General features: G+C 48.3%; 1 protein-coding gene and 1 long non-coding RNA gene across 10 annotated transcripts in view; one reads left to right on the top strand and one right to left on the bottom strand.

Moving 5' to 3' along the window:
* The window catches only part of DAPK2 (death associated protein kinase 2), a 135,848-nt gene extending 115,876 nt beyond the window's left edge, over nt 1-19,972 (bottom strand). For 6 of the 9 annotated variants that reach the window (XR_014058850.1, XR_014058849.1, XM_081507439.1 and 3 more), the window contains exons 1-2: nt 17,873-17,978; nt 9,958-10,055 (exon numbers count right to left, since the gene is read on the bottom strand). Coding sequence is in view for 7 of the 9 variants with exons in the window: in XM_081507439.1 (XP_081363565.1) it covers nt 9,958-10,034 (77 nt within the window). In the remaining 2 variants the exon portion in view is untranslated. Of the gene's footprint in view, nt 1-9,957; nt 10,056-17,872; nt 17,979-19,751 lie in introns of those variants that run through there. The other 3 variants (XM_081507441.1, XM_081507436.1, XM_081507440.1) reach the window with 2 other exon arrangements.
* On the top strand, nt 17,423-23,853 carry LOC145512836 (uncharacterized). Its single transcript, XR_014058851.1, has 5 exons — nt 17,423-17,492; nt 19,198-19,300; nt 20,467-20,517; nt 21,184-21,286; nt 21,584-23,853. It is a non-coding gene; the product is annotated as an uncharacterized LOC145512836 (long non-coding RNA).
* The last annotated feature ends 1,541 nt before the right edge of the window (nt 23,854-25,394 follow it).

Genomic DNA, 25,394 nt, shown 5'->3' with positions numbered 1-25,394 from the left:
ATATGGACTCTGGATACATGGAAAGGTATCCAGAAATCAACGTGGAGTCAAAAAACAACACAACACAAGATATACATTCTGACGATAAATAAGCAGACAGGAAAGCACATCCCGTAGATACAGGTATATGATGGTTTCGATCATCTCCACCCAGAACCTCCCTCCAGCTCTTACAGCTTTCCCATGCAAACCAGCTCAATGAGCCCGCTGCCTCCACGTGCTAGCTTCTGAGTGAAGCCCGAGCAAGGCAGCCACTTTGTTTGAGTGGCTTTGTGCTTTGTTTGCCTGACAATGAGTGATAAAGGCACCTCCCTCTCTCCTCCAGGGCCTCTGTCATTCAGGGCCCCTGCAGTCGCCTATCCTCCTGGCAGCCTCCTGGCAGCCTCCTGGCAGCCACAGCCTTTCAACCCTCTCCACGTGCCTTCCTGCCCAAGCCTGGACCTGCTGCTTCTCAGTCCTTGGCAGAGCCCTGACTCCGAGGTGGTTATGCGTCATCTCCAGGATGAGACCATGCAGAGCCGTCCCACCTAGGGTGACGGCTTCCTCCACTAAACACTTGGCACAAGGTTGGGGTCCCTCTATTAGCTCATGGCCTGTTCCAACCTTTTGTTTTGCTTTTTAATTTTTTTTTAAATATTTATTTATTTGGCTGCACCAGGTCTTAGTTATGGCATGTGGAATCTTTGGGCTTCCAGGGTGGCTCAGCTGTAAAGAACCTGCCTGCAATGCAGGAGACGCATGAGATGCAGGTTCAATCCCTGGGTTGGGAAGATCCCCTTGAGGAGAAAATGGCAACCCACTCTAGTATTCTTGCCTGGAGAATCCCGTGGACAGAGGAGCCTGGTGGGCTACTGTCCATAGTGTCACACAGAGTCAGGCATGACTAAAGTGACTGAGCACGCAGCATGCCCATAGGATCTTTAGTTGCAGCATGTGGAATCTTTCAGTTGCAGCACATGGGATCTAGTTCCCTGACGAGGGATCAAATCTGAGCCCCCTACTCAGATTGGGAGTGTGGAGTCTTAGCCACTGGACCACCAGGTAAGTCCTCATTTCATTAGCTTTTGAGGAAAGCATCCCTGTGCCCCCTAATCTCTTATGGGGCATGGCCTGAGCCCTAAGTCTCCACTACCCATCGCAGTGCCAGCACAATGGGTATCTGGGAAGAATCTTTGGACTATAACAATGACCTATAGTACAGATGTGCACATACTCATCCACACACACTCACTCATCTTTTGGAAACCACTGGCTTGTTATGGCCCAAAAGATTTCCTTGCCACTAACACCAAGCTGAGAGTTTCCTGGGCCCAGCACAGCACGCTCAGTGTGAGCAGTAAGAAAGTTTTTTGGCATGAGTGACCAGTTGCCACTGTAAAAGTTCTCTGAGCCTCAGTTTTTATATCTGTAAAGTGGGAGTGTGATCCAGTTCATATTGTTCTGGAAGATGAGAAGTACTTGGCACAGAAACTGACATGAAGGCATTAGACTATTAACTTAGGTTGGTCTCTTTCACTTTGCTAGCAGCAGGAAAGCTAAGCATGTGTGTGATCAGAGGCACCAGAACCCCATGCCAGGACTGTAGACGGGGCTCCAGCCAGAGAAATTTCTGACTTATTTCTGACTTTCTCTGAGATTTGCTATGCTGCATGAAGTGGAATTTTCCACTTGGCTTCTCCTTGATAAAGTAGGTCGTCTGTATTTCTTGAGCCAATTACCTAACATTTTGGAGGCTGAATTTCTTCATCTGTCTAATGGGGATAGGAACTACCTTACAAGGTGCTATGAGGGTTAAATACAACAACGTGTATCCACTACTATATATAACATAGATAAACAACAAGGTCCTACTGTATAGCACAGGGAGCTAGATTCAATGCCTTATAACAACCTACAATGGAAAGAACCTGAAAAAGAATATGTATATGGCAAAGAGTCGGACACAACTGCACTACTAAGCACAGCACGGCATATATACTTTATGCTGTAGCACAGGACTTTCTGATTCTATGAATCTGACTTTTATAGGTATCTCGTATAAGTAGAATCAAACAGTATTTGAGACACCATCTGATCGTGACCTTGAAGGAAAAGTTTAGTTTTTCCTCCAAGAGTGAGGGAAGACCGAGAGCAGAGAGAAGTCACAGAAGATGTGGGGACTTCTGGCCTCTGCACGGTACTGTTGGGGCATTCAGAATAGGAGAGCAGATGTGGCCCTGCCTTCAGAGCTGACAGCTCAGTCCAAACATGACAGACAGGCCTAATCTCCTCTCTGGGACCCCAGGGCCTGAGCACTGCCCAGGCTCCCCTTGGTCTCTGCAACCTGCCCCTGGGAGCTTAGCACTTGGGGGAATGTTAACTCTGGGCCTCAAGCAGACACAAAAGAGGAGCGGATGTGTGGGCGTGAGAAATAGCCAGGGACAGATTAGAAGGTAAGACTCAGAAATAAAAATAGTTACTGGTTAAGGCTGCTAATCTTGTATGGGCTTAAACTGGTCTCTGTAAATGTTTTATTGTTTTTTTAAAAAAGCTTTCATCCAAAATAAATCTCATAGATCTATATACACTGTTATAAAAAGATACTCAATGTATTTCATTAAGTGAGAAAAGCAAGTTGTAGATTGTTCTTGTCGCATGACCCCATCCGGGTCAACGTACACTTGCTTTACTTAAAGTTCGGAAAGACAACAGAAGACAATTACCATCAAAGTCTACCTGCGGATGTGAGACTTGGAGGGAGGGCAGATGGAGGTTTACTCTAACTTTTCACAACTTTATGACATATGCCATGCATTACTTCTACAATAAATTTTTTTAATTTAAAAAGATATAATAGGGACTTCCCGGGGGGGTCCAATGGTTAAGGCTTCACCTTTCAATGAGTGGGGTGGAGTTTCAATCCCTGGTCAGGGAACTAAGATCCCACAGGCGTTGTGGCCAAAAAAATAAAACATAACACAGAAACAGCATTGTAACAAATTCAATAAGGATTTTTAAAAACACTACACGTCAAGAAAAAAAAATCTTTTGTAAAATAAAAAGAGGAAATAATAAAAGCCCCTTTGCCTCCGAGTTCATCTTGGAAACCCTTTTCCCAAAGACAGAGACAAGTAAATCCAAATACCTATTATTTTATTTTTTTTAATATAGTTTTATGGCTACACTGAGCTTGAGAACCTGGCCTGGGCACACCTGAGCTCTACATATTTCGTGGAGGTTTTTTCTTTCTCTCCTAAAAGAAGATGCCTTAGCTAAGAGGCATGTGGGGTGGGTGATCTTAACCACAGAGGATCTCATCAGGAGACTCAAGTCCGGCAGGCAGCTTTCCCAGGGAATTCCTCAGCCTGTTTACAAAGGATGAGGCTTCAGAGGAGTGGCTCCTTATGTAGCCCAAGGCTCCTGTCCCTATAAAAGGGGACCCTGCAGGTTAAGTGCCTGGCACCATGCCTGGCACCCATGAGCCTCCTGTAAATATCAGGGCTCTGGCCGCTCTCTTCACCAGGGGAGCCAGGGAGGGGATGATGGGATGAGTGGGGTATTGGGGAGGTAGGCTTCCTGAGAGAGGTGAGGGCTGTAGAGAAAAGTTGAATTTATTTACATATAGAGAGGTTTTCCTCTGTTTTGTTTAAACTAGCACAATGAAATTGAAAATCTTCTCTAAGTTTCACCTCCTGCATTGCTGGCTCTGTGACTTTGGACAAATCACCTCCCCTCTCTGGGTCTCACTTTCCTTGTTTATAAAATGGAGATCTGGACTAAATTCTTGTTGAGATTCAGTTCAGCAGTAACATTTTATGACTTTATGTTCATACAATAATATTGGGTTGGCCAAAAAAGTCCATTTGGGTTTTTCTGTAACATCTTAACGGAGAACCCGAAAGACCTTTTTGGCCAACTCCATGCAATAAAGCAAGAAAAGTAATATGAGCATAGGAAAGAAGAAACCATTGATCATTTTATGCTGCTAACATTAAATTACCTTGCACCCTTAGACACAATAGTCATCACTGGCCCTGTCCACCAGCTCCCTTTCCCAGGGAACATCAATCCTTCCCAAATACTTTCCCTTCTGGACTCTGCTACCTGTCCCCAAGGTCAAACAAAAAAGACTATCCTACAAATAATGCCCCCCGCTTCCTAAAAGCATTCAAATTAAAGAAAAAATAAGTTTGTGTTTTGTGGGTCCTTATAGTGTGGTGGCCAGAGCTCTGGAGGAGTCAGATCACCAGTCCCCACCCCGTCTATCACCCGTTCACCATGTGACCTTGGACAAGCCACTTCCCCTCTATAGTCTTAGCCGCACCTATCAGACGAGGGGTTAGATGGGTTTCCCTTTATGAGTCCCGCTCCACCCTACAGTGGCTACCCAAGCTGGGAAAGGCCGGAAACTGCAGGCCAGCATTTCTCCAACTGCTCCCAGAAACAGCCAGCCACCTCCAGCATCTCCAGTAGGCTGGTGCCAGAATGTGAGCCAGAAAATCAAGTGAGGTGTGCAGGGCCAGGCAGACCCCATCCATGCCCAGGACTCTCAGGCCAGGGCACGTGGTCCAGATCCAAAGCTGGATTCTGCAGCTTTTCTCACAGATGTTCTCTTATTTTTAAGATAAGGGCATACCTCTGCCTAGTCTTAGGAACTTTGCCAGGATGGGAGTGGGGTAAGGGGAGCTGAGCTTTTGATCTGGTCAAGCCAAACTTGCCAGAATCCCAGTTCCTTTTCCCCAGAAGGGAACAGAATTGGTCTCAGTGGCTGTGGGAAGCAGAAACACAATGACCTAGGGATAAGTCAAACAATAATAACAACAATCATCCTTCTTATTTGCCCAGCAGTTTATGTCTTTATCACAGTGGATCCTCACCTGCATGTGTGAAGTAGGTGATATAGATGCTATCACCCCAGGTTACAGATGAGGGGAACTGAGTTCCAGACAGGGTACCAGAGAGCTATGGGCCTCATGGCTGATACACACCCAGACTAACCTTCCAAAGGCATCAGAAACATGCTCTTCAGGGGCCAGATGAGGGCAGGGAGTGCAGTTAAAGATTCCTTGTTAAAACGTGGCTTCAGTTCAGATACACACACGTACGGGAAAATGTACATATACAATGATGGCCTAACCTATACGCATGAAATGAACACATCAGTGAAATAGGCACCCGGATCAAGAAACACAACAATATCTTCCCCACAGAAGTCCCTCTCATGCCCTCTTTCAGCCACTAGTCCCTCAAGAATAACCACTATTCTGATTTCTAGCATCAGGGACTCATTCTGCCTGTCTTGAACTCGACACCAATGGGATGATAGAGTATGAGTCTTCTGAGTCTGCCTTCCTTCATTCAACATGATGTTTGTGAGCTCCACCTGTCATTACAGGTGAAAAATGAAAAGTAACTCTCACTCATTTTCATTTTTGCATAGTAAGGGCTTAATGAGGAGTTAACCCTGAATATTCGCTGGAAGGACTGATGCTGAAGCTGAAGCTCCAGTTTTTGGTCATCTGATGCAAATGGATGACTCATTGGAAAAGACCCTGATTCTGGGAAAGATTGAGGGCAAAGGGAGATGCGGGCATCAGAGGATGAGATGACAAGGACAGCATCACTGATGCAATGGACATGAACTTAGGCAAACTCTGGGAGATGATGAGGGACACGGAGGCCTGGCATGCTGCAGTCCATGGGGTTGCAAAGAGTCAGACACAACTGAGCAACTGAACAACAACAAAAATCAGTGAAACAGCCCTGAGTCTAGGCAAGGGCAGAGAACCGAAGAAGGTTTACACACTGCTCCTCCCAAATGTAAGAACAACCCCTACGGCTATTCCTCCTGGGAGACTCCCACTGTCCTCCTGGGGGGTCTGGAGGTGGGAGACAGGGTCTTGACACCCAAACTTAAAGGCAGTTCAAGCTCAAAGGCAGAAGCTCAACTAGGTGTTCACTCAACACCTAGTACCCAACTCTGAGGAACCCTGCAGACTCAGCATCCCATTGCATCCCTACAATCATGAGGCAGCTACTGTTATTATTTCTATCTTATGAGTAAAAAAAAACAAAAAACAAAAAACTCAGGGTCAGAGAGGTCAAGTAAGTTGTCCTAAGGTTGCACAGCTAGGAAGTACACAAACCTCAAACCGTCTATGTTGGCAGGAAGCTTGCAGACTGGCCTCTAATTGTATATCCAACCTCAGCTAGCACTGCCTGTCCCCAGCTCATGTTCCATGGCCACACAGGCCTCCGGCCAGCAACTCAGGGCCCAGGCTCTCCCCACCTCAGGGCCTGTGTCCATGCTGCTTTCTCTGCCTGCACACTTATCCTCTGCCACTTCCTTGGAGCAGCCTCCCCTGACCACCCAGTCCCAACTATGCTCCCCGTTCTCAGTGTGTCCTACTCTCTCCTTTCATAGCCCACCATGCACTCTGGAGTGATGTGTCCTTTTGCAACCCCTCCATCACGTGTTCAGTGTCTTCCTCCACCTACAGAACACAAGCCACTGGGGGACGGGAATGTCTGTTTTGTCACTGCTTCAGACAACGCCTGGCTCACAGTGAGCCCGTGAAGAAGAGGGGACGAAAGACAGATAGGGCTATCCCCTCTGAAGGCAGCTCTAGTTTCTGCCTGTTTAGGGCCCCAGGCAAGACCCTTCCTCTCTCTGAGCCTCCGTTTCCTCAACGGTCGGTCAGACGAGGGGCTTGGAAGAAAGACGTCTACAGGCCTTCCCTCTCACCTGACCTCTAGACCACAAATCCTAGGACAGCCAGCCATGAAAATTGCCTTTAGGCCTCTGCCGTCTTTCACTTGCCCTGTGTCCAGCTAGCATCTAAGTTTCAGGGTGTGTGTGAGGAAGGGGGCAGTGGTCCTCCAAGGTGCCCCAGGCTGCGAGGTGCACGTGGCCTTCACACCCTGTTGTAGGTAGAGGACCCAGAAACATGAGGTCTCTTCCAGTTCTAACATCTCTGATGTACCGAGTCGGGAAGAGACAGAACTAAGAAGGAACGATAGAGGAATTCCACAGGAAACTGCTTCTACTTCCTTCTTCAGAGCCCAACACCAACAACCCATCCTGACTTCTCAGTTCTCAGCCCACCCGAGATAATCCCAGTCAATACTGCCCTTGTTGTGCCCACAGCCACGGCCAGGCTGGCGCTCCAGGGGCAAAGACTCCCTGTGTCATGCTCATCTCTGTACCTTGAGCACTTAGCACAGACACCTACACACAGGATGTGGCCAACACAAGGCCATCGAATCAAAAGCCACTGTACAGGACTCCCCTAGTGGTCCAGTGGTTTAAGTCTTTGAGCTTTCAATGTAGGGGGGTGAAAAGTTATGACAAACCTAGACAGCTTAATATGCAGAGACATTATATTAACACATCAGCATATTAAAAAGCAGAGACATCACTTTGCCAACAAAGGTCTGTATAGTCAAAGCTATGGTTTTTCCAGTAGTCATGGATGGATATGAGAGGTGGACTAAAAAGAAAGCTGAGTACTGAAGAACTGATGCTTTCAAATAATGGTGTTGAAGAAGACTCTTGAGAGTCACTTGGATGGCAAGGGGATCAAACCAGTCCATCCTAAAGGAAATCAATTCTGAATACTCATTGGAAGGACTGATGCTGAAGCTGAAGCCCAATACTTGGGCCACCTGATGTGAAGAGCCAACTGACTGGAAAAGACACTGATCCTGGGAAAGACTGAAGATAGGAGGAGAAGGGGGTGACAAAGGATGAGATGGTTGGATGGCATCACTGACTCAATGGACATGGATTTAAACAACTCTGGGAGATGGTGAAGGACAGGGAAGCCTGGTGTGCTGCAGTCGATAGGGTTACAAACAGTCGGACAAGACCGGGCAACTGAACAACAAGGTGACCTCCCTTGTGGTCCAGTGGTTAAGTCTTTCAGTTTCCAACATAGGGGGTGAGAGTTCGATCCTGGTCGGGAACTAAGATCCCACATGCCTTGTGGCATGCCAAAAAGTTTTGAAAATTAAATTTAAGAAGCCACTGGTAGGGCCTGCCAGGTTCTGTTGCTGAGGGGCCACTTTCTCCCTGACATCACAAGTCAGGAGAAGCACCCAAGTCAAAGAGAACCTCGCTTCCCACTCAGAGGCAGAGTTCAGGTGACTGCCCTTCAGCCTTTTCCCCAGCCCTTCCTAGGTTCTGGACTGCCAGGGGCAGCGGTTCAGACGGAATGCTGAGGAATCTCCCCTTTGGGGGTCTCTGTAGACACTTGCTCCCTGACTTGGCCAGTCAGCCAGGACAAGCACTTCCTGAACTTGAAGTAAGTGCACTTCTTTTTTCTTTTTTGGCCATGCCACATGTCTTGCAGGATCTTAGTTCTTAGTTCCCCTACCAGGAACTGAACCCAGGCCCGACAGTGAAAGTGCCAAGTCCTAACCGCTGGACCACCAGGGAACTCCTGTAACTGCACTTTCTGTTCTTCCCTGACTAAGGCTCCTCTGGCTTTGAAGCTTTTTCTAGTTTTTCTTCAAAAATAAAAGTACCCAGTGACCCAGTTTCGAGTTATCCATCTTAAGGAAACAACCAAAAACAGGATCAGAAATTTCTGCTAAGAGATGTTCATTGCAGCTTTAGTAATGAAAATTTTAAAAAATGGAAACTGCATATTTTTAAAAGTAGGGGAAAAGGCTGAATAATTGAGGCATGCATGTACAAGGGAATGTAAAATTGCATTAAGATATCTAATGACATGAGCAAACCTGTATAATACTTTAAGATGTAATATTCAAAGCTGTAGTGGACTTCCCTGGTGGTCCAGGGGTTAAGACTCTGTGCTTCCACTGCAGGGGACGTGGGTTTGATCCCTGGTTGGGGAACTAAGATCTCAAAGGCCACACAGTATGGCCAAAAGTTTTTAAAAATCTGTGGTAAGGCACTAACATAAATTCAATATGATCTTCATGCTTAAAATAAAAGGAAGTAAGTATATACATATATTTGCAAAAAATAAAGAAAGATAAAAAGAAGTAAAAGAATGAGTCTTGACACAAGAACTCTTTAAAGGGAAAGGCTCCTGTTCACACCACGGATACAGGGAAGGCCCTGAACCCCCAGGTTTTTACTCCACTGGGTGTGTGGAGGGATGGGGCTGGGTATACTGTGAGCACATGCACTGTGAGTGTGCAAGAACCATGTGCATCAGAGAGCATGACAGATGTGCAGGTACAGACTGGACTGGCCAGACCTTAACCATATCCCTTCCTGGCTGAGCAACTTTCTTAAACTCTTTAGAACACAGTTTCTTCATGAAAAACAAGAGTGAAAATTATTCCCATTTCATGAATTGTTAAGAGACCCAAACTCCAGGACTGGTATTCTATAATCACTAAAACACCACCCGAATACTAGCTTTGTTATAAATGAGAGACAAGGAAAGAGCTTCAGAAAATCTTCATTTCTCTCCAGACAGTAACTACTTTCAGATCTGAGCTTATCGCTGTCCGTTTTGTGGGTTTAGCAAACCTGAAAATGCACCCAATAACTCAGATCCAAGGAAGCGTCACAATCAGGCTTGCGTGGCTTGTCACTCGACGCAAAGCTTTTTTCAGGAAGATGATTTCACCTTCCATTCAGGCTCTGAGTTTACAGAACAAAACCCTGAGAGCCATGGAGAATCCCAAGTGGGTTTCAGAAAAGAACCAATGGGTCAGGTCTCAGGCCAGAGCCTGGGGAGGGCTTTGGGAGCAAAGTAACAGATAAAACAAGAGTCATTTAGATTCGCCATAACTGTCAGTCGGGTTATCCTGAAAACATGGAACTCAACAATTCTAGTCCCTTCTGCTGGCAAGTCTTTATTTCCAGAGAGAGGATTACTTGCAGAGGCACCCAGGACAATGAATCACTCTCTGGATTGTTTGTAAAGATTTCCACAAGCCCTGTGACAAGCCCGTGATCTATAAGATCTACCGATCAGTACAGCTCTCATAGCAACTTACCTCCCCAACTCCTCCCCGATGTCATAAAAGTCCTCCACCTTCTGCTGCTTGAACGTCTCCATGTTTGGGCTCCTCATTGAGGCCTGGAGCGTACAGCCCTGAAACAGCAGAAATCCTGAGGTTAGCGCAGATGTGTCCATTGGTACCAGTCTGACTCTAGGCCTTAAAGTAAATGGCTAATAATTGAAGGGTAACTCACAGCCCTCATTCCTCAAGAACAGGCTTGATCGAGCCTCTCCTCAGGACCTGTGGCCAATGATGTATGGTTCCTACTTGATCTATATTAATTCAAGTTTGTTAAGGAGGAAGATTTGCTCTGAACATGTTCAGAGAAAACAGAGCCATGGGCAACCTGGGCGATTTCTTCTCACGAAATTCAGATCTACTGAGAAAAGAGGCAGCTGTGATGCAGGAAAAAAAAGAACTCAGTTTTGAGTCAGAATAAGTGAAACTTCCTGAAAGAGGAAAATGTTCTCACCGAAAAAAAAAAAGGATAAATGTGCGCGAGGTGATAAACATGTTAATTATCTAGAAGAGGGGAATACTTTCACTATGTATAAGTGTATCAGATCACCATGATGTACATTTTAAATATCTTACAATGTTGTATGTCAATTATACCTCACTAAAGCTAAAAAAATTATTTAAAAAAAGTTTCAGGTTCAAGTCCCACTTTTACCTAAGTCATTTAAACTGCAGAGTCTTAACTCCCTCATCGGTAAAAGGGGTTAATACTGTAAAAATCACTGCAAATCAGGATATTATTTTATAAACTACAAAGCACAGTAGAAAAGTAAGGGATTATCGTGACCTCAGCTCCCTCAGGGGCTGTACCACCCAATTTTGAGTCTGAACAGATTTGCAGTTCACTCATTGCCCTAAGGGAAAGATGGGGGAGGAGGTGTGACAAATAACAATAGGCACCGGGAGTCAGAAACCTGAGGATCTAGCTGCAATTCTGCCCACAACTGGCTCTGTGACCTCATCTCCTGCCAGTGGGAGGCCTGTTTCCTGTCTGTAATGTGCCGCTAACTTTGCCTGTCCAGCGCACCTTAGTGAGAACCTCAGGACAACTCTGAGCCATGCAGAGCATCACCACTCCACAGAAGAGATCGTCTGCATCCTCCCCTGGGATCCTCCTGCCCCAGGGAGCCCCCTAGTCCTGGGACAGCCACATGCCACCCTGGACAGCACTCCAAGGGCAGGGCCCAGTATACAGTAAACACAACACAAAGATAAAACCAGCTACCCATGAATACATATATACAATGGGATATTACTCAGCCATAAAAAGGAATGGAATTGGGTCATTTGTAGAGATGTAGATGGACCTAGAGACTGTCATACAGAGTGAAGGAAATCAGAAAAACACATTTTGTCTATTAACACGTATATGTAGAACCTGACAAAAATGGTAGACTATCTTATTTACAAAGCAGAAATGGAGGCAGAGAAGCAGACAACAAATACATGGATACCAAGGTGGAAGGGGGGGTGGGATTGATTGGGAGATTGGGATTGACATATATACATTATTGATAGTTTATGTAAAATAGATAACTAATAAGAACCGATTGTATAGCACAGGGAACTCTACTCAGTGCTCTGTGGTGACCTAAATGAGAAGGAAATCCAAACAAGGGGGATATATGTATACATATAGTTGATTCACTTTGCCATACAGTGGAAACTAACAGAACATTGTAAAGCAATTATACTCCAATAAAAATAAGAATAAATCAAAAAAACAGCTACCTGTGGATGCATCTTTCAAGAGTCATTAGCAAAGGCCTCTCAGAGCTCATTTTGGCTGGCACTGCCAGTTTTTCTTCTGCCTGGCAATCAGATACCAACCATGCCCACGCCCTGTGAGCCCCAAAATACTGTTTACACCACACTGGGAGGCACCATTACATAAAGGCAAGTCTCATCAATGCCAAGTGGCTGGAGCTGTTCTAACTCTCAGGTGATGTCTATATTTCAGCCTCTTTCCTCTGCCCCCTACAAACCAGAGTTCTGGTACCAAGATGCCACCTGCCTCTCTCCCTTCCACTGAGGCACACACATCCCTGAAGACCTCCAGGTGGAACTGGCCTGGCTCCCGGGTCTTACTCTCAGGGTCACCTGCCAATCTCCTGCCTGTCCATCACAGAGCCTCCTACTGGCTTGGCTTTCACTCTGCTCAGGCAGGGCCTGGCAAGTACGGAATCCTGAAAGAACAGGATCCTCGGTCCTAGGCTAGTCTGAGTGTGTATCAGTCATGAGACCCATAGCAGTCTGGCTCCCTGTCTGGGACTCAGTCCCCCTTCTCTGTAACCTGGGGTGATAGCATCTATATCACCTACTTCACACATACAGGTGAGGATCCACTGTGATAAAGACATAAACTGCTGGGCAAATAAGAAGGATGATTATTGCTATTATTGTTTGACTCATCCCCAGGTCATTGTGTTTCTGCTTCCCACAGCCATTGAGACCAATTCTGTTCCCTTCTGGGGAAAAGGAACTGGGATTCTGGCAAGTTTGGCTTGACCAGATCAAAAGCTCGGCTCCCCTTACCCCACCCTCTTCCTGGCAAGGTTCCTAAGACTAGGCAGAGGGTGGCAGGACTGCTATCTATCAGCGTCTTTTTGCTTCAAAAATACTTCCAAACAAACCATTTGAGCCAGATCCTGGGGGTGGAGGTAGGAGTAGCTGCTAATTTCCCACAGCTAGATGAAAGCAGAAAACTCCAAAAAAATTCTGTTGACAGATACCCTGAGAGTGGTCCCAGAAACAGCTAACATCCTCCTTGGCTAGAGGCCAGCTGCATTTGCTATCAGGAGTTGAGCTGGATTTGAAACTGTCCCACCTCCCCAACTAAGCCATGAGCCCCTGCCTTGTGCTCACATCCTGGGTGACCAGAAGTTGGGGGCAAAGGGAACCAACTAAGCTCAAACCAGACCCATTAGTTTGGCCCTAGCTCACCATTTCAGCATAGCTTCTCCCCCACAAATCCTCTACTATAGCCCCAAGTAGACTTTCCCTATTCCTCCAAAACTTTCACCCCTGCTATACCCCAGCTCAAGTTGGGCCCTTTTCATGGCAGAGGAGATGGGGATGGGGGGAGGGCACCTGGAGAGCCCTCCAAGTAAAACTCTTCCCTTCCTGCAAAGCCAGGTTCAAATGCTACCATCTCTATGAGCCTCCACGACTCTTTTCCTTACAAAACAGATGAAAAATTCTTCTTCTCTTTAAATTCTCACAGAGGGCTCTTTACAAATTTTTAGGGTTAGAGTTTACCATGTTCTGGTTCATATCATAATCTATGTCAATGTGTAACCCAAAGGGAGAAAGCACAGACTGCATGGGCACACAGACCTGGGTTTGAATCCCAGCTCTGCCACCTACTAGCACACATAGCACAGTACAACTTTTCTGAGCTTCAAATTACTTACATAGAAAATGAGTCTAGGGACTTCTCTGGTGGTCCGGTGGCTAAGACTCTACACTCTCAATGCTGGGGGCCTGGGTTCCATCCCTAATCAGGGAACTAGATCCCACATGCTGCAACTAAGAGTTTGCATGCCACAACTAAAGATCTTGAGTGCCACAACTAAGACTCGACATGGCCAAATAGATATTTTTAAAAAAGAAAAGAAAGAGAATGAGTCCAGACAATGGCTAGTGTTAGTGAACATTTGGAGAACTCTCAAACAGTGCTTAGGAGAGTATTCACTAGGACAACTACTTTGGAAAACTCTTGAGCAGTATCTATGGACATACCTAAGAGAAATGCATGTAGATGGTTTCCAAAATGGTCCACATTAGAACATTCACAGCTGCTCTATTAGTAATATCTAAAAATTGCAAACAACCAAATAGCCATCAAGTGAAGAATGGATAGAGTTATACCCATACAATGAAATTATTCTATAACAATAAGAGTAAATAAACTATTGCTCCCTGCAACAATACGGATGAAACTCACAAACATAGGGTTGAATGAAAGAAAACAGACACAAAAGACCACAAACTGTGTGATTCTCTTTTAGGTAAAATAGAACCGTGGTGCTAGAAGTTAGAATAGTGGTCATGCTTGGGTCAGAGATTGTGGCTGGAAGGGACACAAGGAGCTTTCTGAGTGCTGTCAATGCTGTTTCTTGATGTACGTACATACCCTTATTTTGTGTGCAATCAAAATTTTAAATAATTAAAAATGAGTCTAATATCTGCTTTATGGGACAAATGAGATAACATATGTAAAGTGTTTTTAATAGTCCCTGGATGGTTCCAACAAATATGAGTTCCTTCCCTCCTGCCTATTGGAGCTTCATGAGGGCAAGAGTTGTGACATTCTCACCTTTATCCCCTTGTGGGAGCTGGTACACAGCAGGCACTCCAAAATGTTTGATTTAAATGTAGTGTCCCAGCTGTCCTTCTCAAGCCTGCTGCTCAGAAAGCTCATCAGGTAAAAACAGCTATTAACTTAAAGCCCCTTCATAACATTGCTCCCCAAGATGGATTTGCATATTACCAGTTTAGAGACATGAAACTAAAGGGGAGACATTTTGAGGTGGAATTAGTTGCCACCTAGGACCCAGAGAAGGACCCAGAAGCACAGGGACCTTTCTGGCCCCCAAAAGATGAAACCACACAGCAGAGGGCACTGATACAACCTTTGGCTAGGGGCCCAGGCCACTGGCTCCAGGCATACCACAGGCAAGGCCCATCTTAATGCCCACATTTTCCTTAGTGGAATCTCCAGAGTTCATATTCCTGCCCCCAACCCTAATACTAGGCAACATTTCTGAAAGTTAACATAGACTTTCTCAGTTCAGTTCAGTTCAGTCGCTCAGTTGTGTCCGACTCTTTGCGACCCCATGGACTGCAGCATGCCAGGCCTCCCTGTCCATCACCAACTCCCAGAGTTTACCCAAACTCATCTCCATTGAGTCGGTAATGCCATCCAACCATCTCATCCTCTGTCATCCCCTTCTCCTCCCGCCTTCAATCTTTCCCAGTATCAGAGTCTTTTCCAATGAGTCAGCTCTTCGCATCAGGTGGCCAAAGTATTGGAGTTTCAGCTTCAACATCAGTCCTTCCAATGAACACCCAGGACTGATATCCTTTAGGATGGACTGGTTGGATCTCCTTGCAGTCCAAGGGACTCTCAAGAGTCTTCTCCAACACCACAGTTCAAAAGCATCAATTCTTCAGCGCTCAGCTTTCTTCATCATCCAACTCTCACATCCATACATGACCACTGGAAAAACCACAGCTTTGACTAGACAGACCTTTGTTGGCAAAGTAATGTCTCTGCTTTTTAATATGCTGTCTATGTTTGTCACAGCTTTTCTTCCAAGGAGCAAACGTCTTTTAATTTCATGGCTGCAGTCACCATCTGCAGTGATTTTGGAGCCCAAAAAAATAAAGTCTGCCACTGTTTCCCCATCCGTTTGCCATGAAGTGATGGGACCCGCTGCCATGATCTTAGTTTTCGGTATGTTGAGCTTTAAGCCAATTTTTTCACTCTCCTCATTCACTTTCATCAAGAGGCTCTTTAGTTCTTCTTTGCTTTCTGCCAAAAGGGTGGTGTCATCTGCATATCACAAAAAGGGACCTCAAGGAACCTACAGGACTTTTAGTCTCCACTCAGGAGCCACTTGCATGAACAAGGGAAGTTAGAGAAGTTCCACTTTATCTACACTATACATTAGGGTTCTGTGTAAGAATTCAGGGGTGGGAGGAGTTTGAAACCCATTGCTGTCTGATCAAACCCACTTGTTTTGCAAGAGGAGGAAACTGAGGTCCAGACAGAAGGGACTTGCTAGAAGTCACACAGCCCACGCCAGCTGCCCTTCCCCTGGCTTTTGTCAACAACACCTCAACCCTCCAACAGTGGCTCCAGGGTTGGGAGGCCAGTGGCCTCCTGAGGAACAACCTAGGAGAGGACCTCCAAGGCTGAAGGATTATCTCATAAGGAAATTTCAACCTTACTAAGTCCCTCCCTCATGGGACCCAGTCCACCCTGCTGAACTCTCAGAGATCCTCACCCAGCGCAAGTAACATGGGACCACGATTGTCCCCTTACACCCCCTCCCAAGAAGACTCATCACAATCAGGCTCTGAGGAAGCTGTCAACAGAGGGGAGGGGCGTCCGACATTACAGTGCACCTCCATGCAAACAGGTTGTGACACACCCCAATCTCTGATGAGGAAGCTTGGACTCAGAGAAGCTCAGCCGCCTGCCTAAGTGGACATAAGAAAACTCTCTTCCTGGTGAAGGTCCAGCTCTGCTGGGCAGCCTGCTTGCTCATTACCACATCTAACAACTGCAGAGGCCTCAGGGAGGGTGTCAGGGTCAGTTCAGGTCTCCATCCTGCCAGTGGGAAACTTGTCCCACACCCACTCATATCCACGCACCCCTGCACACACTTGAGAGTCCCTTGGACTGCAAGGAGATCCAACCAGTCCATCCTGAAGGATATCAGTCCGAATATTCATTGGAAGGACTGATGCTGAAGCTGAAACTCCAATACTTTGGCCACCTGATGCAAAGAACTGACTCATTGGAAAAGACCCTGCTGCTGAGAAAGATTGAAGGCAGGAGGAGAAGGGGACGAGAGAGGATGAGATGGTTGGATGGCATCACCGACTCAATGGACGAGTTTGAGCAAGCTTCAGGAGGTGGTGATGGAAGGAAAGCCTGGTGTGCTGCAGTCCATGGGGTCGCAAAGAGTCAGACATGACTGAGAGACTGAACTGAACAGGGAGTGGGTCAGGGTCAGTTCAGGTCTCCTTCCTACCAGTGGAAAACTTGTCCCACACCCACTCACATCCACACACCCCTGTGCCCCTGCCCAAGCCTCTCTCAAGGCTGCTGAATGGAACCACTTCAGAAGCTAAAAACACATCTCAGGAGATTGGTGGTTTGGGGACAAACAGGACTCCGGAAGCGATAGTGAAGAGGCCAATGTGCCAGCATCCCTCGGTCACCAGGACTCTCTCAAGGAATGCCATATACAAAGCAGTTGAGAAACACAATGTCAGAAAACACAGCGGCAACCTCCAGCTGCCCCCCGCCACCCCCACTGGATTCTCAAATACCAGGGCATGTGCTCTCTTCACCTGCCCCTAGGACCTTCCCACCAGCCAGTGAGGCAGTAGTTAGGCATCCTCTCTTCCAGCGCGCCCTCCTAACCTACCACCACCTGTATGGCCTCCGTGCTCACCCCTCTGGGCTACCTCTCCTCCCCAAAGTGAGAAGACTAACCTCCACCTTGCAGAGTTACAGTGAGGATCAGCCAGATCCACATATGCCATGAGCCATCCACAATGCCTAGCCCAGAGTCAGGTCAACTGTTGACAATACGCTGGGGTCAAAACCCCAGGCTGCTGCAGACTATTGGCTGGCCACCTGCCCACCCTAACCATGCCCCATCCCAGGCTCCAGACGTCAGGGACCACAGCTTCCTTCTGCCGCTGAGAAAGCTGACTGGGTAAGGATGGAGCAGCCTCCTCGCATCAGCTCCTCGCACAAGGAGGAGAAGCAGGTAAGTTAAGTGTAGGATGCTGAGAAGCTCAGATCCCCTTTCCTCTCGGAAATCTGGGGTGCTCTCCCCCGTCAAGGAGTCCTAACTTGATGGAAGTCTCTCTCCCATCTACCCCTTAGGCGCTCGGTCTGCCCACCGCTCCCACCCGATCCTTCTGGTCAAAAGGGCAGACTTCGAAGCCAGCCTTAGGGGCCCAGCAGTCAGGTCCCGGAGGTCGAGAGCCGGCCAGAGCGCCTAAGGCCAAGACTGGCCATAACCGGGGTGGGGGGCGGCGACAGGGAATAGGCGGCTAACTCCCCGGAGCAATTTGCCCCCTCCTGCCCAGCCCCGGACCGCACACCCCGTCCCGCCCGTCGAGCCCGCAGACGGGCGCTACTCACGGCGGGAGGCTACGCGGCGGCGGGCGTAGGGGCGCAGTGGGCACCGGGGGCCCGGCGGGGCGCGCTGCTCTCGGATCTGCTCTGCTCCCTTCGTCCGCCCGCCCGCAGAGCCACCGAGGAGGCGGAGCGGCGGGTCCCGTCCCAGGCGCCGGCTGGAGGCGCGCCCGGAGGCCTGAACCCGGCTCGGAGCGCCCCCTGCCGGGAGTCCCCTCGGGGCACCCTGGGGTGAGGGCTGCAAGCCTCCCTGACAGGTCGCATCGGGTACCTCCAAAAGCCGAGGCTCCCAGGAGAGGGGGCGAGAGCCAGTCGCAAGACCTGGCGTTTTCGCGGACTCTGCCGCTTACATGCTTTGTGGCTTTGAACAAGTCAGCTAACCTTTCCAGGCCTCACCTGGAAACTGGTGTCCATGAGCTGATACAGTCGATAAAGCCTGGCAAGATCACTCAGAAAGTGGTATTTCCTTGTCCCCCGCTTCCACGCACGCACCGTGAGAGAAGTCCCACCAGGGAGCAGGCCTCTTCCTTCCTCCCAGCCAGAGTGGACACCTTACCATCCACGGTTCACAGTGGGGTGGGGGCCGTGATGGGGGTGGGGGAACACTTCCCTCCTCACCTCCCCGGCCGCTCACCCCCACCCCCGCTTGGGAGCAGCCTGGCCTCAGTGCCCCCAGCCCTGCCTGGCACGTTGATGAGTGAAGCCCCTCATCACCCTCCTGCCTTCCCAAGTGAAAGACTGGGGAGTGGAGTGTTCCTCTCTTCCTCCTGCCAAATATCCCGGGAGGGAAAAGGAATGAGAGTGGAGGGTGTGGTGGAAGGAAATGGAAACAGAATGTAAATCAAGTTCAGTGGTCTTATTTCAAGACAAAGTGAAAGTGAAAGTGAAGTTGCTCAACCGTGTTCAACTCTTTGCAGCCCCATGGACTGTAGCCTACCAGGCTTCTCTGTCCATGGGATTTTCCAGGCAAGAATACTGGAGTGGGTTGCCATTTCCTTCTTTTGATCTTCCCGACCCAGGGATTGAACCTGGGTCTCCCGCATTGTAGGCAGACACTTGTAGGCTTTAACACATCTGAGCCACCAGGGAAATTCAAGAGGATGTTTAAAGAAATGAAGGCCCCTTCCCAGAACTTCCCCCCTAGGCCATCCAGGCAGCTCCTTAAGATAGTCCCAGAGGACAGAGTTACAGATTCAGTCTTTTATTTGGTTCAAAGCTCTGCCATTACCAGTCTTGGTCATGGCACTTGAACTTATTCCTTTTTTTTTCTTTTAATTAATGTGTGATTTTTTTCTTTTTATTTTTTCTTTATTTTTTTTTTGGCTATGCAGGTTCACCCACCAGGGATGGAACCCCTACCCCCTGCAGTGGAAGTGGGAAGTCTTAACCACTGGACTGCCAAGGAAGTCCCTGAACTTGTTCTTCATCAGTAAAGTAGGCAAACACCCCTTCTTACAGCATCTAACAGAACTACTGTGGGCTGAAATGAGACAGAGTGTATAAGATGCACCTTGAGGATCTCTCTGGGGCTTCCCAGGTGGCTCAAAAAAAAAAACCTGCCTGCCAATGCAGGAGACTTAGGATCCTCAGGTTGGATCCCTGGGTTGGGAAGATCCCCTGGAGGAGGAAATGGCAACCCACACCAGTATTTTTGCCTGGAAAATCCCATGGACAGAGGAGCCTACAGTCCACGGGGTTGAAAAGAGTCTGACACTAATAACTAAGCGCGCGCGCACACACACACACACACACACACACACACACACACACAGAGGATCTCTACTCACATGAGCAACTCCCCGTCCCCAGTTTAGCCTTCCTAGATACTGGGGTGCCAAGATGTACAGATGAACCAACCCTCCCCCACCCCGCAACTGACTGGTACCTCAGCGTCTGTGACAGCCTCTAGAAAGATGCCCGAGCTTCCTTGTCCATAAACTTGACAACATTCCAGGACAGCACAGGCTTTGAGCCACCTCTCCCAAGAGCACCCAGCTACCTTGAGTAGAGTAGTATCCAAGACCAGAGGTGGTTCTCCAAGTCAATGGGCTCAGGAGGATACCCACTAGAAAAGTTTCTCCAGCATAAGGTGGAACCTTCATCCTCAGACCACCCTTCAAACACCTCCTCCCCTATTTCCTGTTATCTATTGCTATGTAACAAACCACCCCAGGCTTGTGGCATGAAGCAATTTTGTTTGACTCATGTTTTGAGGGTTAGAAACACTGACAATGCACAGTATATATGGCTTATCTCTTGCTCTAGGATGTCTGGTGCTTCAACTAAGGAGACTTGAGTGGGTGGGAGTGACTTGAATGGCTGGGGGCTGGAATCATCTGGAAGGGTCTTCATTCACATGGCCAGACCCTGCACTACAATGAATGCAAGGCTGGGCTCAGCTGTGTTGCCCAAGCACCTACATGTCACCTTGCCATCCCTTCCCCCTCTGAGTCTCATGCTTAATATCTATTTTGCAGCTGCAATGTCCTTGTCCAGGGCAAAGTGAACATTCTTGGATTGACACACAGCAAACTAGTCAAAAAATGCTGCAGCGGTAAGGGTCACTATCAATCATTCCATCCAGCCTGGTTATTTTTCAGATGAGGAAACTGAGGCTCAGAGAAGAGGAGTTGCCCAAGGTCACACAGCTGGTAAGAGACAGAACTAGGATTAGAGCCAGGCCCCCTCCTGATTCTCAGTTTGGTGCTCGTTCCTCTGTGCCTGCCAAATGCATTGCCTAGGGAGGTACCACCTGGAAATGCATTTTGTGTTTGGGGTGGAGTAACTTCATTAGACGCTGAGGGCAGCGACTGAACACTGAACATGGGACCAAGGCAAGAGTGGCAGGGAAGGGGAGACCCTGAGGGTGGCGGCAGCAAGGACACCTACTCCAGGATGAAGTCAGGAGGAGGTCCAGGTATTAACAGCTAAGAATTACGCACTCAGCTTCAGTTTCTGCATGGATCCAGATGCCTCCCCTGGCATTTAAGGCTCTGACCTGCATTTCCCCACTGCATACACACATCTTCTTCCCTCTTGTGTGTGCACGTCAGCTCTCTTGCCAGCTTGGCTTATTGGCTGTTCCTGCCTCCATGTTTTTGTTTAAGCCCTTGCATCATCACTGCTTCATTCCATCCTACAAAATCCTATCCATTCTTCAAGGGCCCGCTCAGGAATCATATCTTTCATGGAAACTTCCCTGATCTCCCCGCTAGATGGCTCCTCCCGTGAAGCCTACCACTCTTGGTTTCTACCCAATTGATATTCCCTTTCCTCTATTTTAGTTGTAATGAATGTCCACTTCTCTTCTCCTCAAGGGCAAGGACAACGCCTTGTTAATCTTTGTACCCATACACTTCCTGATATCCCCAACCCAGCAAAGTCTGTTAAACTGAATTACTAGAATGTGAATGCCACAAGGTAAGAGACCATAATTGTCTTGTTTCCTATTGTCTCCCAAGGGTACCCCTAGCACTTACTCTCAGACAGAGAGATGTACAATTAATGTTAATAATTAGCACATTACATTAAAGGAGTTCTCAGCCCTGAATGCACATCAGAATCACCCTGGGAGAGTTTTAAAATCCTAACACTCAGGCTGCACCCCACACCAATTACAGCAGAACCTCTGGGAGTGGGATCTGGGCTTCAGCAGTGGTTAAAACTCCTCAGGTAGTTCCAGTGTACAGGCTGAGCATGACTTTGTTCATGTTCCAGAGACCTGGGGAAGAGAAAGCACCCTCCATCAGCCCACCAAACCACAGCCACACCTGATCACTTGTGTTGTGCAAAACCTTCCACGGGCCTGTGAGACTGATGAGTCCCAGGAGCCTGAAGCTTCCACAGGATGAGAAGACAAGCCCACAGGACAGATGTAACCATGGGGGGTGGTAAAGGGCAACAAAAGTAGTGATACCCTAAAGGACCTAAAACACACTTTGGTGCCTGGAACGTTTACAGAGGGGCAAATTCCCAGGTGGCTCAGTGGTAAAGAATATGCCTGCCAATGCAGGAGATGCAAGAGACACAGGTTTGACCCCTGGGTTGGGAAGATCCCCTGGAGAAGGAAATGGCAACCCCACTCCAGTATTCTTGCCTGGGAAATCCTATGGACAGAGGAGCCTGGCAGACTATAGTCCATGGGGTCACAAAAGAATCGGACATGACTTAGTAACTAACCAACAACAAGTTTACAGAGCCTACCAACCTGCTGATGAGGAAGCAGGGCCAGGGTTTAGATGCTGCAAGTGTGGGCTGGGGTAGCCAGCACTGGGGTTGGCAGAGAAGATGTGGTGTGAAGCCTAAATGCAGGGACCTCGTTTGCCAGATGCCTACTGTGGATCCCAACATGCAACCTACTGTGTGATCCTGGACAATCTTCTTTTAATTTTTTTGGCCATGTCACGCAGCATGCAGAATCTTAGTCCCCCGACCAGGGATGGAACCCATGGCCCCTACAGTGGAAGTACAGAGTTTTAACCACTGGATGGCCAGGGAAACCCCCCAGGCAGCCTTCTCAATCTCTCTGTGCCTCATTATCCCCATGCATTGTTGTGACCATCCCATTAGTTATGGGTATCTGTGCACTTAGATCAGTGTCTGACGCTCAAGCGCTCAGTGAGTATTGCTATATTTTAGTGTCCCTTAAATATCTGGTGTGAGCTCCCCTAGAGGAGGAAATGGATCTTACTCATCTTTTTTACTCATCTTTACAACCCACCCACTCCCAGCCTGGCTCTAACCAAGTGTCTAGTGAAGACTGGACTGCAGACATCTGACAGTGGGTCCAGGGCTGACTGCTTTCTTATGCTCTCAGGGCAGGTCAGGAGAGAGCACAGGTGGTTCCTCCCCAGCTGGCTTGCCCCCTGGGTAGACAGCAGGCAGGTAGCCTCCTCCTCTCAAAGATGGTCCCATGGCCTGGTTCCTCAGCCCTTCCCAGCCCTACGCACCCTGCCCTGTGCCCTGTGCCCTCTGCTCTCCCACGCCCAGCCCGGCAGGGTCAGGGGGTGGGGCAGACTTTGCCGCCCTGCCTGGGAGGCCCACTGGCTTCTGCAGACAGAGGTGGCTGCCTTGACCTCTAGGCTGGCCGGACTTAGCAAGGCCTTGACCTCATCAATGAGACAGAGCAGGGCAGGGGAGGAGAAACAGAAAAGGGCTGGGGCATCAGACGCCTTGCCTTTCCCTGGAAGCCTGGAGGATAGGGATTCCCCAGGCACATGCGCACACCCATTCACTCTGCAAACATTCAAGGGCACCGCCTGGGGCCAGGTGCTGGTAGAGGAGGGAGAGGCTTAATGCCAGGTCAAGTGTCAAGTCAACTCCAGCAGGCATTCTGAGGGGCCTGAGGGTAGGAGAGGCTTGATTCAAACTTGAAAGAAGACCAGGAGAGTAGGAGGTGGGTGAGGGAAGGACAGCACATTAACTGGGAGTAGCTGTGTATATCAAGGGCTGGGGGCATGAAACCACCTGCCATTTACTGCCTCGACTCCCTCCTGCACCAGCACAGGGGTCACACTGTGGAATCAGGATCGAGGCACATGTATCTCCTTCTGTTAAGGCAAGAGGTGGGTGACATGGGCATTGGGTGCTTGGCCAGGGACCCCAAACTATGCCCACCTTTAGGGCTATGAATTCCATTATCTTCTTCTCTAGGCTCAGGAATTAGACAGGTCTAATTATATTCCTATTCAGCCACTTTCTGGGCAAGTCACTTCTCCTCTCTGAGCCTCAGCTGCCTCATCAGTAAAATGGGAATAACTATACTTTTCTCTCCAGACCAGACAAAATATTTGAGAAAGCACAAATGTCCACTTCCCTCCCAAAACAGCTGGCTACTAGGACTTCCCTGGTGGTCCAGTGGTTAAGACTCCACACTTCTGCTGCAGGGGGTGCAGGTTGGATTCCTGGTCAGGGAACTGAGAACTAAGACCCTAAATGCCATGCCATGCAGTATAGCCAAAAAAAAAAAAAAAAAAAACCCAACAAAACCAGACGATTCCCTCTTTCAAGTCAGTCTGTCATTTGTGCCCTATCTTTCCAGCCATATTTTTCCTGCCACAGTCTCTGAAATACTTTTTTTCTTTGCCCTCCATTTATCCAAGGCTCAGTTCAATTCTAGCCACATTCTTTTTAAAAACATTGTCTGAGGACTTCCCTGGTGGGTCAGTGGCTAAGACTCTGTAATCTCAATACTGGAAACCCACATTTGATCCCTAGTCGGGAACTAGATCCCACATGCCACAGCTACAACCCGGTGCAGTCAAATAAGTAAATATGTTTAAAAATTTCCTGGAATTCCCTGGTGATGTAGTGGTTAGGACTCCATGCTTCCACTGCAGGGGACAAGGGTTTGATCCCTGGTCAGGGCTTTCCTCATAGCTCAGCTGGTAAAGAATCTGCCTGCAATGCAGGAGACCCCGGTTTGATTCCTGGGTTGGGAAGATCCACTGGAGAAGGGATAGGCTACCCACTCCAGTTTTCTTGGGCTTTCCTTATGGCTCAGCTGGTAAAGAATCCACCTGCAATGTGGGAGACCTGGGTTCAATCCCTGGGTTGGGAAGATCCCCTGGAGAAGGGAAAGGCTACCCACTCCAGTATTCTGGTCTGGAGAATTCCATGGACTGTGTAGTCTATGGGGGTCGCAAAGAGTCGGACACGACTGAGCAACTTTCACTTTCACAGGGAATTAAGTTCCCGCATGCCGTGTGGCGTGGCCAGGCCAGAGCCCAGACAGAGCCCCAAGGGGGTCCAGAGGTGGCAGGGATGGTCCCTGAGAGCCCCGAGGAAGGGCAGGGAGGCTCCTCCAAGGAGAGAACTCTTGCTAGATGACTTAGCAGTCACAGCTGCTGAGCTGAAGCTAGGATCTCACTTTCCTGTGTTTGCTAAGGGGCCCTGACCTCCTTCTCCACATTCTACTCCTCTTTGTTGGTAATGTGGTTGGACCCAGCAGGGAAAGGTGGGAGGAGAGCATTTCTTCCCCTTTTTCTCTTGAAGAGAACCTAAGGGCCAGACATTATCAGTCCACGAGTGGCTGTTTCCACATGCCTGGTTGATCCCTGACCTCCATGTACCTGGCTTTCCTTTCCGGGGCCCCCGCTCTACCTTTCCTGGTCTGCATGCTGACTCCATCTCAGCTGAGCCCAGGTCCTCACCCAGTTCTGAACAGCTGCATCCAGGAGAACAAAGGCCCAAGAGGCCAAGTGTAACCATTCTCGGTGGCTGCTGCCCAAACAAGACAGGACTCTGTCCCTCCTCTCCAAGTCTGCTTTCCATTCTGGGGAACCCCACACTTCCTCAGCTTTCCTTTCAGATTTTCTGGCCTCTCAGTCTTGGCTTCTATCACTCCATCTACATAGAATATTTTCATCCTCCTGCCCAGATCAAACCAACAGTTATAAAAAGTCTACACGAGCCAGGCACTGTATTGCTTTCCTATCATCTCATCTAATCTCCAAGCTACATACCTTTTATAAACTGATATTATTATTATTTTATTATTGTGTAGATGGGGAGACAGACTCAAAGAGTA

The sequence above is a fragment of the Giraffa tippelskirchi genome, chromosome 7, assembly GCF_054371585.1.
Source record: "Giraffa tippelskirchi isolate mGirTip1 chromosome 7, T2T-mGirTip1v1.2.pri, whole genome shotgun sequence".
Lineage (NCBI taxonomy): Eukaryota > Metazoa > Chordata > Mammalia > Artiodactyla > Giraffidae > Giraffa > Giraffa tippelskirchi.
Note: the sequence above shows the minus strand (reverse complement) of the source record. Positions and strands in the feature narration are given on the sequence as shown.